Source organism: Mustela erminea, chromosome 4 (assembly GCF_009829155.1).
Source record: "Mustela erminea isolate mMusErm1 chromosome 4, mMusErm1.Pri, whole genome shotgun sequence".
In the NCBI taxonomy this organism is placed as follows: Eukaryota; Metazoa; Chordata; class Mammalia; order Carnivora; family Mustelidae; genus Mustela; species Mustela erminea.
Genome location: NC_045617.1, coordinates 8,413,751 through 8,429,797, shown reverse-complemented (window position 1 = coordinate 8,429,797; position 16,047 = coordinate 8,413,751). Strand labels below are relative to the sequence as shown.

At 42.9% G+C, this 16,047-nt stretch overlaps 1 protein-coding gene across 5 annotated transcripts in view; it reads left to right on the top strand.

Moving 5' to 3' along the window:
* The window catches only part of FNDC1 (fibronectin type III domain containing 1), a 113,574-nt gene that overhangs the window by 81,330 nt on the left and 16,197 nt on the right, over nt 1-16,047 (top strand). For all 5 annotated transcript variants that reach the window (XM_032338582.1, XM_032338580.1, XM_032338579.1 and 2 more), the window contains 3 exons: nt 9,860-9,928; nt 11,585-11,728; nt 13,797-14,027. In XM_032338582.1, coding sequence (XP_032194473.1) covers nt 9,860-9,928; nt 11,585-11,728; nt 13,797-14,027 — 444 coding nt within the window. The remainder of the gene's footprint in view (nt 1-9,859; nt 9,929-11,584; nt 11,729-13,796; nt 14,028-16,047) is intronic.

Genomic DNA, 16,047 nt, shown 5'->3' with positions numbered 1-16,047 from the left:
ATCAGGGTAATGCTGGCTTCATAAAAGGAGTCTGGAGCACTGGGTGTGGTGCAAAAACAATGAATACTGTTACACTGAAAAGAAATAAAAATAAATAAATAAATAAATTAATTAATTAATTAATTAATAAAAAAGATCCTGGAAGTTTTCCTTTCAATTTTTTGAAACAGCTCTAGGAGAATAGGCATTATTTCTTCTTTGAAAGTTTGGTAGAATTCCCCAGGGAATCCGTCAGGTCCTGGGCTCTTGTTTTTTGGGAGGTTTTTGATCACTGCTTCAGTCTCGTTACTAGATATTGGCCTATTCAGGTTGTGAGTTTCTTCCTGGTTCAATTTTGGGAGTTTATAGTTTTCCAGGAATGCATCCATTTCATCTAGGTTGCTTAACTTATTGGCATGTAACGGTTGATAATAACTCCTGATGATTGTTTCTACTTCCTTGGTGTTAGTTGTGATCTCTCCCTTTTCATTCATAATTTTATTAATTTGAGCTTTCTCTCTTTTCTTTTGGATTAGTGTGGCCAATGTTTTATTGATCTTATTGATTCTTTCAAAAAACCAGCTTCTAGTTTCATTGATACGTTCTACTGTATCTCTAGTTTCTACCTCATTGATCTCTGCTCTAATCTTGATTATTTCCCTTCTTCTGTATGGAGTTGGTTTGATTTGTTGTTGATTCTCCAGTTCTTTAAGGTGTAGAGACATTTGGTGTATTCTGGATTTTTCTATTTTTTTGAGGGAGGCTTGGATGGCAATATATTTCCCCCTTAGACTGCCTTTGCTGTATCCCATAGGTTTTGGACTGAAGTGTCTTCATTCTCATTGGTTTCCATGAATTAAGTTCTTCTTTGATCTCCTGGTTGATCCAAGCATTCTTAAGCAAGGTGGTCTTTAGCTTCCAGGTGTTTGAGTTCCTTCCAAACTTTTCCTTGTGATTGAGCTCCAGTTTCAAAGCACTGCGATCTGAGAATATGCAGGGAATAATCTCAGTCTTTTGGTATTGGTTGAATCCTAATTTGTGACCCAGTATGTGGTCTATTCTGGAGAAGGTTCCATGTGCACTTGAGAAGAATGAGTATTCTGTTGTTTTAGGGTGGAATGTCCTGTATATATCTATGAGGTCCATCTGGTTCAATGTGTCGTTCAATGCTCTTGCTTCTTTATTGATTTTCTGCTTGGATTATCTGTCTATTACTGAGAGAAGCATGTTAAGATCTCCTACTATTAATGTATTCATATCAATATGACTCTTTATCTTGATTAATAGTTTTCTTATGTAATTGACTGCTCCCATATTGGGGGCATAGATATTTACAATTGTTAGATCATCTTGGTGGATAGTTCCTGTAGAATTATGTAGTGTCCTTCTGTATCTCTGACCAGTCTTTAGTTTAAAATCTAATTTATCTGATATGAGAATTGCTACCCCGGCCTTCTTTTGAGGTCCATTGGCATGAAAGATGCACTATCCTTTCACTTTCAGTCTGGGTGTATCCTTAGGTTCAAAATGGGTCTCTTGTAGACAACATATGGATGGGTCCTGTTGTTTTATCCAATCTGCAACCTGTGTCATTTTAGGGGTGCATTTAGGCTATTCACATTGAGAGTGATTATTGATAGATACATTTTTTATTGACATCATGTTGCCTTTGAAGTCTTTCTTTCTGTAGATTGTCTCTATATTTCTGTTCAATGATATTCTTAGGATTTTCCCTCTTTTATAGAACCCCCCTTAATATTTCCTGCAGTGTCAGCTTGGTGGTTTCATACTCTTTTAAGCCTTGCCGGTCTTGGAAACTCTTTATCTCTCCATCCATTTTGAATGTCAGTCTTGCTGGAGAAAGTATTATTGGCTGCATGTTCTTCTCATTTAGTGCCCTGAATATATCTTGCCAGCCCTTTCTGCTTGCCAGGTTTCTGTGGACAAGTCTGACGTTATTCTGATGGGCTTTCCTCTGTATGTAAGGAGCCTCTTTGTCCTAGCGGCTTTCAAGAGATTGTATCTACAATTATGATTTCTCAATTTTACTATCAGTTTCCTTCATGTTTTTTTAGAATCTATAATCTTGGGGGAGACCGTTCTGCCTCTAGTACACGAATGCTGGTTCCATTTGCGAGATTGGGAAAATATTCATGGAGAACTTGTTCTACTATATCTTCTAGACTTCTTTCTTTCTCCTCCCCTTCAGGGATTCCAGTAATTCTGACGTTGGAACATTTCATGGCATCATTTATTTCTCTGATTCTGTTTTCATGTTTCTAAGCTGTTTGTTCCAGTCTTCCTCCTGATCCTTTCTCTCTGTTTGTCCTCCAGATCACTAATTCTATCTTCTGTCTCAGTTACCCTAGCTTTTAGAGAATTTAGATTAGATTGGAACTCATTGAGAGCATTGTGAACATCATCCCTGGTGGCTTTCAGTTCTGCCCTAATCAATTCCGTTTGGTCATCCATGGCTTTCTCCAACCTAACTATTGCCTGAATAATTGTTAGCCTGAATTCCCTTTCTGACATATTGTCTATGTTGATAGACATTAGCTCTGTTGCAGAAGGCCCATCCTCTGTATTTTTCTTGTGTTGGGCATTCCTCCTCCTAGTCATTTTGGTGAGAGATGGCTGAACGGATGTAGCTGGATGTATCGACTGTGGTGCAGTCAAGGTGCACCCTGGAATGCTTCTGAGCAATCAGGAGTCCCCACCCAAATGAAGGGAAAAAAAAGAGAGAGAGAAAAAGAAAAGAAAGAGAGAGAGAGACAGGAAAAAAAAAAAAAGAAAGATAAAAGAGAAGGCTCAGCCCAAATGGGCCACAAGGTAAGATTTATGATGTATACAAACAAAAACAGACAAACAAAAAGACTGATAAAAGTATATGACAAGAGAATATATATATATATATATATATAAAAGAATATATATATATAAAAAGAATGTCGTCAAATATATATATATATATATATATATATATATATGAATGTCGTCAAAAAGAACCCCAAGTATAAGATTTAGATACTATCAGGACAAACACAGATACACAGAACACTCCTAACACTAGGAGAGTGGTTATAAGTTCTCAGTGTGGGCGAGGAAGGTTATTTTGATTCTTCTTGGATGTATCCTGATATCTTTGTTAAAGGACTCAACTTTCCTAAGATAAAGGGGGATTAAAAATTGGTTACCTATAGGAGTAGCATTGATTGGGGAAAGGGGATTACCTTGAAGTTTAACTCTACATGAATGTTAAAAAATAAAAATAAAAAAGAATAAACTAAAATTTAAAAAAATTTAAAAATAGAAAAGCAAAAGAAAAACATGGGTATATGTATCAAAAAGTTCAGGTTAAAAGGTTATAATGGAATTTGATGTACTGGACATCTCACTGTGATGGTAAATAGGTTAAAAAGTTATCTATATAAAGAAAAATGAACCAGAATAGTGGGAACGGATTAAAAATAAAAGTTGTATCTATGAAGTAGTTGTGGTTGTTCTCTTGTAGTCTTTTTTATTTTTTCCTTTTTTTTTTTTTTTCCTAGTTGGCTTTCTGGGGGAGGGGCCTGCCACGTGGGTTTTCAGGCAATGTTCCCTGAGTTAAGTACTCCTGCTCCCCTCAAGGGGGTGGACTCTGAGGAAACCAGTTTTTCAGGCTTTTGTTCTCTGGAGGTTTTTATGTTTGTTTGTTCATTTTTGTTTTTGTTTTTGTTTTCTCTTGCCTTGACAGCTTTTGATGGTTTGGGGAGGTTTGGAGGAAAGCAAACTGCACCCCGACCTCCCTCTCAGAGAGAAGCCTCAGTCTGCTCCCCTGTAAGTGCTCTAGAGCACATAAGTTCCCCCTCGGCCGCTGGCAGAGCACGTTCCGAGTTGCGGTCCCTGGAGACACAGGAACTCCTGCTTGTACCCAAAACCACGACAGCAGTGGCTGTCTGGGCAGCTCCAGACTGCCAGAGAGGTTCCAAGCAGTGACCGCACACTGAGATTTTCCCACTGGCCTGGGCTGGGAGTCCGAGAGCTCCCAGCTGGCACCTGCGCACACGTCTCTTAGGGGAGAGCGTGGGGTGCAGTTCAGATTCTGATAGCTCGGCATGGCCCTCGGGTGGGGACTGTAAAAAGTCTGTGCTTGTGCCGGCTGGCAAGGCTCCCAGGCCCTCATGGGAGCCGGACCCCATGCGATCTCAGATGCGCTGGCGGCTCAGGGACCAAGACCTGGTTTCTCTGCTGCACTCTCTCTGGCTCAGTGCCAGAGGTGGTTGTCCTGGGTCCGGGGACTTAAGCTCCCATCCGTAACCGCCCTGATTCCCACAATTTCCCCTGCGATCCTTTGCTCTTTTTGAGTGCTTTCAACCAGACTCCAAGTTAATGCTGGTCCCCAGTGCAGGGCACTCTTGAATGGGGGTATTACTTTCCAATGGGTCGCTTCTGGAGGCTCCCTCCTCCTTTTGTTTATCTTCTGATATCAGTCCGACATTCCCACTCTGCTGTACCTGCCCACCGGTGTCTTCTGTCCCCATAGAGATCCAGATGTGTGTAATTCTGATCTCAGGCTGATTTCATGGGTGATCGGAGTTCTTTGGTAGGTAATCAGCTCACTTTAGGGTACAGGTTGAAACGGCGCCTCCTCCTACTTCCCCACCATCTTGTCTCCGTCTTCCTCTTCTGGAGATTTTTTTTTTTTTACTTTATGAAATAAAATGTCTTTTATTACCATGCTTTTATATGACAAATTTCCTTTGCTGAGAATTTTCTCCCGATCATCTATTTTTTTTTTAAATTTTCAGCATAGCAGTCTACGTTTTTTAATTCATCTCATTGTCTCTTCCAAACTGCTGCTGCTTCCATCAAACATGTTTCTCATTTTGTTTATCGAGCCCTTTATCTCTGCTTTGTTATTTCTTATCTCCATGTTAATGGTCTCACTGATGTCTTCCCCTCTTTTGTAAAGCCCGATGAGTATCCTTATGATCGCTACTTTTGCACTCCATCAGGCATGTTACTTCTATCTGTTTTGCTTAGATCTCTGGCTGTGACCTCATTCTGTTCTTTCATTAGAGATAAATTTATTCATCTTCTCATTTTGTTTAAGTCTCTCTGACTGTTTCTCTGTGTTAGGAAAGTCAATCATGTCTCTTGTTCTAATGGCTTTATGGAGAAGAGGTTCTGTATTACCCTGCAGTACAGGGTCCCCTGTTCATCAGGACCTGGTGATTCTGAGAGTATCTTCAATGTGGGTTGCATGTGTTCTGCTGTTGTGTCCTGGCCATGTTATCCTTCAGACCAGCCATCTCCAAAGTCTCTCTTTGCTTGTTGTGAGTCATGTTTGGTTCCTGGCCTAAACATATGAGTTTTGAGGAGGTGTGCTCTGGTCTGCTTGTGAAATGAGACCTGTCACCATCACTGCCAGAACTGAGACCTTGCAAAACTCCCAGGTCAGAAGATGTGATACTGGCAGTGGTTTGGGCTGATCTTCCAGTGGAGGGGGTCTGCCATGCTGGGACTGAAGAAACTGTGACTTGGGGAATGGCAGTTCTTCCAGGGGGTTGGGGCTTGGTGTAAACAAGTTAGGAACCCAGTGTTGGCACTGTGCTGGTTCCTGCAAGTAGCCCTGTGCTTATGCGGAGGGGTGGGAGAGGGAAACGATGCCTGCCAGTTCCTTTGCTCCTGGAGTGGTCTGTCTGTGAATGCCGTCTCTCTGGGATGCAGTCTGAGATGAGTGAATAGCCTCCTCGTTGTGTGCTCCAGGTGAGCTTCGGATCACAGTTTCCATGCTGCATGTCATGCTGTTTGCCCAGCCTTCTCTATAAGGGCAGCCTTAATACCCTCTGGGCTCTCCCAGAGCCAAGCCCACTGACCTTTAAAACTCTAGGCTTGAAGGCCTCCTGGCTGTCAGAAGTCACAAAATTTGGCCTCTCTCACTTTCTAAGCCAATTGCTATGGGGGTTCATTTTTCCCATGCACTTCCCTGTGTGCGAGTCCATCTCTTGCCTTTCTCTGTGACCATGGCTCCCTTCCCACCACAGGAGCCATGATCTGTTTCTCTTCCAAGCTGCATCTCTGCACTTCTGATCTTCTCCGATGTGGGCTCCTCTCTCCCTTTAGTTGCGGAACTTGTTCTGCCAATCTTCAGGTTGGTTTCTGGGGCGTTCAGAATATTTGATAGTTATCTAGTTGTATTCACGGGACACATTCCTGAGGGTCCTCCTACTCCACTGCCATCTGCCCCTCCCCTTCATCATGCTTCCTAGATTTGCTCCATTCCCTCCATCTGTAAGCTGGGCCTGTTGGCCCAATACTCTTTGTTATTCTTTACTGGGCTTCCTTCCACCAGCCCCCACTTGCCTGGGGATACCACACATAGTCCCAGTTTCTTTCATCATTGGAATGAAACTTGCCAGGGCCAATGCTGGAGAGAGGCAATGGAGCAAGCATCTTGGGTGGGAATTAGTTTCTAAAGATGGCTTATAATTTGAAAATCAGTCCAAATTACTCTGGAAAATCCTGTGCATTATCTATGAAATACAATGGAGTTTGTCATTTGTTGGTGAAACAACTCTTAGTGGCGTTGATATTTATTTTGTAAATGCTGTAATGATACTGAAAGCAGAGAGATGCTTTCAGTAAGAGGCTCTGATGTCAGCTGAGGGACAGTCCCAAGGCTCTCCCTCACACATGAACTGCAGAACCATCTATATCTTGTCTCCTCTTACTCTGCTCTCAGGTTTGTGTTTTTCTCATAGCTTTTCTCTTTTGTTGTATTTAGTGAAGTCCATAATGTATACTCACAAGTGCTGGGGCTCCATGTGTACATAGTAGGTATTAAGCAAGTGACACTTAGCCATAGCACTTTGTAGGTCAGTAGTCTCAAATGTTTGTTGTGGTAGTGCTTATGATCTAGCACCTACATTAGTGATCAGCAAATGAATACCTGTCCTTCAAGACCCCTGCTCCACAATCCCACCTAGTCACCCATTTGTTATTATATCCCACTGGTGAAGTCCTAAAATTTTGTTTCTAACCCTCCGATTTTATTTTATTTTTTAAAGATTTTATTTATTAATTTGACTGAGAGAGAGATCACAAGTAGACAGAGAGGCAGGCAGAGAGAGAGGGAGAAGCAGGCTCCCTGCTGAACAGAGAGCCTTGTTCTCTGTTCTCTGATCATGCGGGGCTTGATCCCAGGACTCTGAGATCATGACCTGAGCAGAAGGCAGAGGCTTAACCCACTGCACTGCCCAGGTGCCCCTAGCCCTCCAATTTTAAAATCATTTTTTCAGATCTCAAAGTCTTGGCTCCCCTGGTTAAATCATGCACTCTTTTCCTTTAAAACGCTGCTTTAAAATAACATTCTAGGAATAACCTTGTGTCATTCAACAATTCCAGTAATTCAAGCAGTATTTACGTACTTCCTCATTTGTTCTGCATGCCATATGTGTATGTATATTCCTGGAAGCATATTATATGCTGGTTTTCAGTGTTCTGTTGCTTTTACTCTTCTTGCTTTCTTGCCATACACACATGCATACGCACGCGTGCACGCACGCGCACACACACACACACACACATTTTTTTTTTTTTTGCTTGATCTGATTCCCCCATTAAATAACAAATTCTTTGCAGTAAAGACAGTGCCTTCTGCTCATCTCATATTCTTCATGGTACCTTATTATTTGTCTTTGGGTATCTAAGCAATGTCTTAATCTATAGGCACTTTCCATTTTTCTAACTCACAAGTAAAAGCCAGTGGTCTTTGTTTTTCAGGTTGCATTTCTACAGTGGATCAGATGCTATCATGCATGTGTGGAAATGTGTGGAAATTGAACATCTTCAATAATTTGTAACATGATCTTGGGCCATTAAAGAAAAACATCAGTCATTATGGAAAATGAGTCCACTCACTCACAGCTCACTCTGAAAACAGAAAATACAAGGAGAATAATTGAAAATTCACTTGAGCTGGACAAACTTTATGATTTACGAATATCCTTGGTTTTCAAAGGGCTATCTTACCTTTTCTTTAAACTTCTACTCAGAATTTTTTTTATAGTTTTGTTAAATATCTCTGGAGCCAAGACCCTAGTTCTTTGGTGATAGCTTGCACTCAATTTTTTTCATAACCATTTGGGCAAACCACTCAGAGAATGAACCATACTACTATGTTGGTGCCTGCCAGCTGTGGCTCTTTCATGTGAAAAGCTGGAAGCTTTTGACAATGATGCTGAGTTGATATATAAAGTATCTAATTTTATGTAGTTCCCAATGCTTCAAAATGGCAATCAGGTGGGACAAATTCTGAGGGTCAATTTAAAAAAAAAAAAAAAAAACCACTTTCTTCCATCTGGAATTTACTTTTACTTGGAGCCAAGATGGTGCTATTTTAGGAAAATTATGCCTGACTTTATTTGAGCTTAAGTAAAAAAAAAAAAAAAGAGCACTAAATCACTCAGTAGAATGTTTACTTTTGCCAGAAGACTTAAAAGACACTCATTCAAGAAGTGATCCCAGTCTATAGGTAAAAGGCATGATTTCTGTGGCCTGCTGCGTGCACTGCAGTGTTCCAGTACAAGAATTACACTCCACAGTGAGAATCCAGCAAAGAAATGCTATCCTTTTCCCTTTTCTTCTTTGCTTTTGGGTTGCAAAGTTATACAATTTATTCATTTTTGATCTGGCTAAAAATAAAAAGAAATGAATGTGAACCAAGAATGAAGAAAAAGAAGACCATGTTCTTAAAAGTTCAATTGACAAGGGAAAGAAAATGGCACCCAAGGAAGCAATGGCCAAATAGCCCCAAACCGGGTGGTGTGAACTTGAAAACCGATTTGAACCACCCCAGAAGTGATTCCTCTTGGATCCACGAGTACTGACGTTGGGCTAACCTAGGAAAAATTATGCTTTTTTTTAAAATAAAGATTTTGTTTATTTATTTGATAGAGAGAGATCATAAGTAGGCAGAGAGGCAGGTAGAGAGAGAAGGGGAAGCAGGCTCCCCATCAAGCAGAGAGCCCAATGCAGGGCTCAATCCCAGAACCCTGAGATCATGACCTGAGCCGAAGACAGAGGCTTTAACCCACTGAGCCACCCAGCTGTCCCGAAAAATATGTCTTAATCACTGTTCTTGAAATGACAGTCCTGAGCCCTGAAGGGTGGATAGTAATTTACAACTTCTGTCCTGCTGACATCCATTGGCCCCATCAGAACACACCGAGGGTCCCCACCTAAATGGCAAAGCAGGTGCTAGAGCATCTCATAGGCCCTGGGCTGCGGGCTTCCTACCAGAGAGGGTGGGGGGTTAGAAGGGAAGCAGTGAGGCACAGGTAATTCACATTGGTGTGGTTTGCCAACATAGAATATGGGAGAGGCAGGAAATCAACCTGCTTCCAGAATATGTGATTGTGGCAAGATTGAGGGGGTAAGGAATATGAAGACCTAATAAACAAGGGAGCTCGCAGGTGGAGGGATGCCCCCCCCAGCAGCAGTTTCCCACCCCACTGCTTTCTGAGAATGTGTGTTCTCAGGCCTGTGACTGCTGGCCTGGGGCCCTTCTCACGGCCTCCTGAGAGCTCCCTGGGCAGGCGGGTGAGTGAGCACTGTGTGTGGTAGGGAGGTCAGAAGGTGCTTTGTGCCAGAAAGTGGGTGTGCTAGTGGGTGGCTTTCCTCCGATCGCCAGGGGGCATTCAGGGTTCCCGCCCCTGAATGTAAAGGAAAGGCAGTCTGGTTTTCCTGTCTGGGTTCTAATGCTCTCCGTTCTGAGAAAGCTGGGCGACTCTGGCCTGGCCACTGACCCCTGTGGAAGGATGGTGGGGACTGGACGCTCTGCCGGGGGCACGGCTCCCAGCCACTGAGAGGAAACCTTTCTCCCTTTTTTCTTCACTAGATGAATTCTCAGGACTGGAGACTGACACCGCATTGCCCACAGAAGAGGCATACGTTATCTATGACGAAGGTACCCACTGATTTTTACAGTTTGGATGCGGACAGTTTCTCTCACTTTAATTACTACGTGGATGATCTCAGTTTTCCAAGTGTCTCTCAGAACTCTGGGCTGCATGGTAATGCTCAGGGAAGGCGGTTGTACCCTAGCTTCCAAGTTAGCCCCCAGTGCTATTTGATCCAAAGGAAAACTGTGAGTTTCATATGCGAATGAAGCCTCCACGCGAGCACCTTTGTCCCTGTTCTCTCCCTGCCCCCTGGAGCTCCGGAGCTGCGGGTCTGGGCCTGTACTTCCACCACCCCGTGTGACCTGACTTGGTTTACCCCATGACTCCGCTTCCTCTGTCTGCTCCTCTCACTGTTCTTTCCTCTCCTTTCCTAATAGTGTTTAAAAAACGCAGTGCTATGGGGGCGCCTGGGCGGCTCATTCAGCTGAGCATCTGACTCTTGATTTGGGCTCAGGTCATGATCTCAGTGTTGGAACCATCAAGCCCTGCCTGGAGCTCCACACCGGGCATGGAGCCTGCTTGAGTTTCTCTCCCTTCCTCTGCCCCTCCCCCTCCACCCACCCCCTGCTCATGTGCATGCCTGCGCTCTCTCGCTTTCTAAAAAGGAACAGGAAGGAAGGAAAGAAGGAAGGAAAAGAAAGAAAGAAGGAAGGAAGGAAGGAAGAAAGAAAGAAAGAGAAAAAGAAAGAGAAATGCAGTGCTATGCAGGTTTTGTTTTTTTTTTTTTAATCACAAAATCTTTTCAAGCAGGTATAAGCTTATAAGACTGAGAATGTAATATGCTTTGGGTAGAATCTGGAGCCAGTGCAGTTAGTCTGCGTATGACCCTGTGGCCCTGTGATGGTTCTGTCTGTTTTATAAATTGTCTCTGCAATTTTCCTGTGGGCATTTTGTCTGCATGGCAGGGCTGGCCTTTGATACTCAGGATATTCTCACTTTTGTGCTTCCTTGTCTGCCATTACCTGTAACTCCAGGGGCCCCCAAACCCTGATGTGAGAATAATGTCACCTTTGATGCAGTCATCGTAAAGCTTGAAAATGGTTTCATCCCACAGTTTAAGAAAAAACTGACTTAAAAGAAAAACAACAGATGTCAGGAGAAAAAGAAGAGTTTCTTAGCATCTCTGAAAACATTAAGCTCCATGCTTACTTTCTTTTTATTTTTGAGTGGTTGAAAGGGAGCAGAGTTTTCTTTTTTAAATGTTAAAGGATTAGTTTTTTAATAGGATTCATTGCACCCAGTCCCCAGGAAAGAAGCCCATACCCAGAAGGTAAATTTTTTTAAAAAATCAAGTTTATTTTCTGATGTGACTCTTTCATGGCTCTAAAAGAGAAAAATATTTAGATACAGAATGTCCGGGGGCCAGTAGCAGGAGCGTGCTAAACTGGATGAATTCTAAGGTTCTGTCCAGCTCTGAGTATAAAGCCTCATTTTTCTGCTCGTATGTGTTTCCTTTCCCTCTTCCCTTCTTTTATCTGTAGCTGCTTCTCTGAGGGGATTGAAGTAGGAGGGATACTTTTTCATTGGGAACAAATTAGGTTCAGGCATAGCATTTATTTTGGAGGGGTGGGTACATGTGTGCTTTAATCTTGAGTTGAATTTCGAGAAGGTATGCCCCTTTTCTGGAGGAGCCCAATTACAAAGCCTTTATATCATTTCAGATTATGAATTTGAGACCTCAAGGCCACCGACCACCACCAGGCCCTCCACCACGGCTGCGGTGCCCGAGATCATCTCACCAGAAGGCTCCATTAGCTCCTTTCCTGGAGAAGAGTTCGATTTGGCTGGAAAGAAACGATTTGTTGGTAAATAGAATTTCCTTTGTCAGAGAAACATGGGTTTTAACTTTTTTCTTTGAGGAAGAGCATAACCAATTTCTTGACTTGGCCAAGGCAGCACATTTGGAGCAGAAGCTTTCCCAGAGTGAAGTTTCCATTCAGGGTGACTCCGTGAGTCAGTCCTGCTGGAAGGCATATTAGCTTGTTTTCTGCAGGATTCATGGGAATGGGGTTGGCAGGAGAACATCTGGTATATCCAATCAAGTAGAGCTTCAAGAGTCTGCCTCGTGTAGACCAAGGGTAAGAATACTTGTAAACATCTTCAGGAGCAGAGAACATGACTGTTTGTGTTCTAGCAACTTTTCCAAGTTGGGGCTTCCACTGAGACTCACCTATACATTGTTAAGTTCTCCCTCAAAGATGAGCAGCTTACTGAGTTGAGCTACTCGTACATCTTAAGGTACCATAGAGCCAAAGCGGCTTTTCTTCTGTTGTTTCCTAATTTTCGTTAGCCTTGGGGACTAGGAATCTAGATGTTTACTTGACTCTTCCTTCTCAGTTATTAAACAATTTCAAGAAGAAATTCTATTTCGCTACACTGTGCTTCACTCCCTTTGGGAGTCTTCTTTTCCCATGCCCTTAATGAACTTCACTAACGAGACAGTTAGATTAGTACATTACAAAGCGGAAAAAAATATTACCAAGTGGAGACAGGCAACAGCTTAAACTAATATCACACTTTTCTGTTTCCAAAACAAATGTTCTGCCATAAGCAGAGAAAAGTGCTTGCCAGCCAAGATGTAGTCTTGAGTGTCTTAATCTCATGTGCTTGAAGAACAAGAATATTAATTTGAGGTAGCATTCCTGAGGCAAGCACTAATGCTGGCCCCTGGCATTAAGCAGACTGAATTTGCTGAATGTTCTGGTCCGTCCTCTCTGTGGCTCCAGAACAGAAATGAAAATGCTTTCAGCACTATTGTTTGTTGTTCCACAGAACTCTTCTCAAGACTGAGAGGCTTACTATTGTCCGGCTATTTTTTTTTTTTTTTAATGTTTGTAAACTCTTCAAAGCATAGTACATTACTCCCCAGAACTACCTGATTAGATCCATCAACAAGCTCTCAAGGTCTAATTTTATATAAATTACTGGATATTAGAGGGTCTAAAAATTGCTTTTAGTCTCAGTGGCCACCAAGAATGAGAACCTATACCAAAAGATGCAGTGGGACATTTAGAAAGTATTAGAAATTGTTACTTGAAAAGACTTCAGAGTTTTGCATATATGAAGCCCCAGCTCCAACTCCTTGACATTTCTGCTTCTTACAGAGCATTGATAATAAAGAAGTGTGGGCTGGAGGTAGAGCCTTGTTTGAGCCTCGCTTTGTGGGCCCTCTCAGCATGAGTTGGCTCACCTGGAAGATGGAATATCTGTCCATGTCCTGCTTTATTCCCAGGGCCCTTGTATCCACTGAGATAATGTGTGTAGAAAACCATGAACCTGTCAATAGATGTGAGTAGCTGTATTGTACTTAGCAGTAATGTTGTAAAGGCTATTCAGGCCTGGCCTTGTGCAAATATCCTGGATGATCTGGGTATCTCTGAAGCTCTAGGGAAGACCACCATGACTCGAGGCTAGAAGGTGCACGTCCTCATCAGGGTATTTTTTTTTCCTGGTTCCAGCACAGTCTAGGAGGTGAACAGTGCCAAGAGAGCTCTAGTTAAGTGTCAGCTGGGCCTGATTCATACCTTCCCAAACATCTGGGCATACAAATGGTGGAATGCTGCAGACTTATATGACATTCATTTATAGTTTAGGGGTCCTTCAAAATTACTTTGAAGACCCAGTCGTTGATATTGACGGGGAGACCAATCTTCTGAAACTTCGGGATTGGAAGATGTGAATGTGTGGATCCACTGAGGAGAACTAAGGATGTGTTTATGAGTTTATCATCAGGGCTGAGGGGATAATGGTGCTGGAGCCTCTGTCTAACAGGGAAAGACTGGATGGTGGGTCTGGTCCATCCAGCAGACATTCTGTTTCTGCCTCTAGAGAAAGTTTTCAACAATACAGTTGGGTATCTCTTTTCTTTTCCAGCTCCTTATGTGACATACCTAAGTAAAGACCCATCAGCCCCATGTTCTCTGACTGATGCTCTGGATCACTTCCAAGTGGATAGCCTGGATGAAATCATTCCAAATGACATGAGGAAGAATGACCTGCCTCCGCAGCATCCCCCCCGCAACATCACTGTGGTCGCCATGGAAGGCTGCCACTCATTTGTCATTGTGGACTGGGACAAAGCCACCCCAGGAGATGTAGTAACAGGTGTGTCCAAGGCAGATGCTCAGAGTTCTCATTGACTGTAGGTGGAAAATACAGACTATACGGGATGAATGGGTGATGGATAAGTGGATGGATGGGTGGGTGGGTGGATGGATGGGTGGACTGGATGGATGAAGGCAAATGCCTCCTTTCAAAAGGATGACATACAGGCCACAAGGGAAGCCTTGTGAAGTAGTGAAGAATACCAGGTGGAAGTCAAAAGTCCTGAATCTTAGTCCCACATTGGTTTGTATGACCTTGAACTAGCTGCTTCATCTCTCTGGACTTTGGTTCCTTCCTATGCAAAATATGATTCCATCTCTAACATTCTGTAATCCCACAAATGGTCACAGAGTCCACATAGCCACTTGAAAGGTCAGACCCTGCAGCACAGGCCCTGAAAGACTTCTTAATGTGCACTGTCCTGTGGAAGAGTCAACCCTGGGACCAAGATTCTGCCGCTGGACTTAATTCAGATGCGGCTCCTGTATTCTCCTATAGAGGGTGTCTTTCTGAACCACGTTCTCTTGTTAATACGAATCCCATAGAGTACAAAGCTCCCTGGAGATTTCGGTTTCATCACATCATCATGTACCCTACACCTCATCCGAAACCAAACCTTAGTACTCCTATCACAGGTACTCATGTCCCTAGTATAAATAATACAGAGGAGGTATTTCTGGGGACTTGGGCATTCCCAGTTTAAAGCTGTGCCTGCTAAATTGATGACCATGGAACATTTCAGTCACGACAGCCCTGCTAGGTGCAGGTAGAACAACAGACCAAACATAGCACCAGCCATTGTTACCTACAGCATCACGGGAAGCACACATGGCTTGATATCACTGTTAGCAGAGGAGGAAACCCTGTGGAGGGAGCAGCAGCCCTTCATGAGTTCTCACACAATATGTGTTGAAAGAAGAGAAGAATGAACTCCAGGGAACAGTGTGGAAAGGGCTACGGAGCCCAGTGCACCTGTTTCTGATATGCCCGTTGGTTAGCTGTGTGCCTCTAATCCACTCTCTTTATGTCACCAGAATGACTCTTGTGAAAAGTAATCAGCAGCCACAGGTTGTTAAATAAAGTAGCTTCCCTCATAGATGCATTCGATGCTGTTAACATTTTCCTCCCCCTAAACTTGTGACCTGTTTCTTTCAATCTCTGAGTCATTCTCATAGGCTTATCTGTGAGACAGACATTTAATGCCCCAGAATCAAGTGTTGGTACTTCTCAGGGCATGGTCTCAACTCCTCTTTCCTTTTTGCTCCATCTCTTCTCTCTCCAGGATCTTACCCAGGAACATAGTTTTAATTCATCCTGGAGATGAGTCCTTGGTTTATAGCTCAAGGCTAAGCCTATCTCTCCTCCGAGCTTCAAACACAAACCAAATGGGCACTTGATATCATCACTAGAATGTCTCCAAAGCATCTCAGACAGCATATCCCAAATCAAACTCATGATCCTTCTGATTCCCAAACCTACTCATCTGAGTTTCCTATCTCAGAGAATGACCCTATTCTTCACCCTTTTTCTGTAAGCATGGGATTGTCTTCAAATCTTCTTAATTTCCCCCACCATATTCAATTCATCACTGAATCCGATCAGTTTTACCTTCCACGTTTCTCATGAACCCATACATTTCTCTCCATTAACTTCCAAGTTAACCTTAGTTGTTACCATCTGTCCCTTGGATATTACAGTAGCCAGCTGGCTAGACCACCCAATCCACACCCCATACCTGACCCATTTCACTGTGCACCAGAGGGAGGCATTGAAAGCAGTCTGGTGGTGGGTATTAAGGAGGCACGTATTGCATGGAGCACTGGGTGTGGTGCATAAACAATGAATCTTGGATCACTGAAAAAACAACAAAACAAAAAGCAGTCTAGTTGTGCCACCTTGTAATGTCTTCCCCTTTATTTTAGAATGAAAAGTAAAAACCTGCATGACTCAAGGGCACTGAATATTTCCGTTTCATGCTTCTTCAGTTTCATATCATGCTTTAATGGCTCTGTAAGACTCA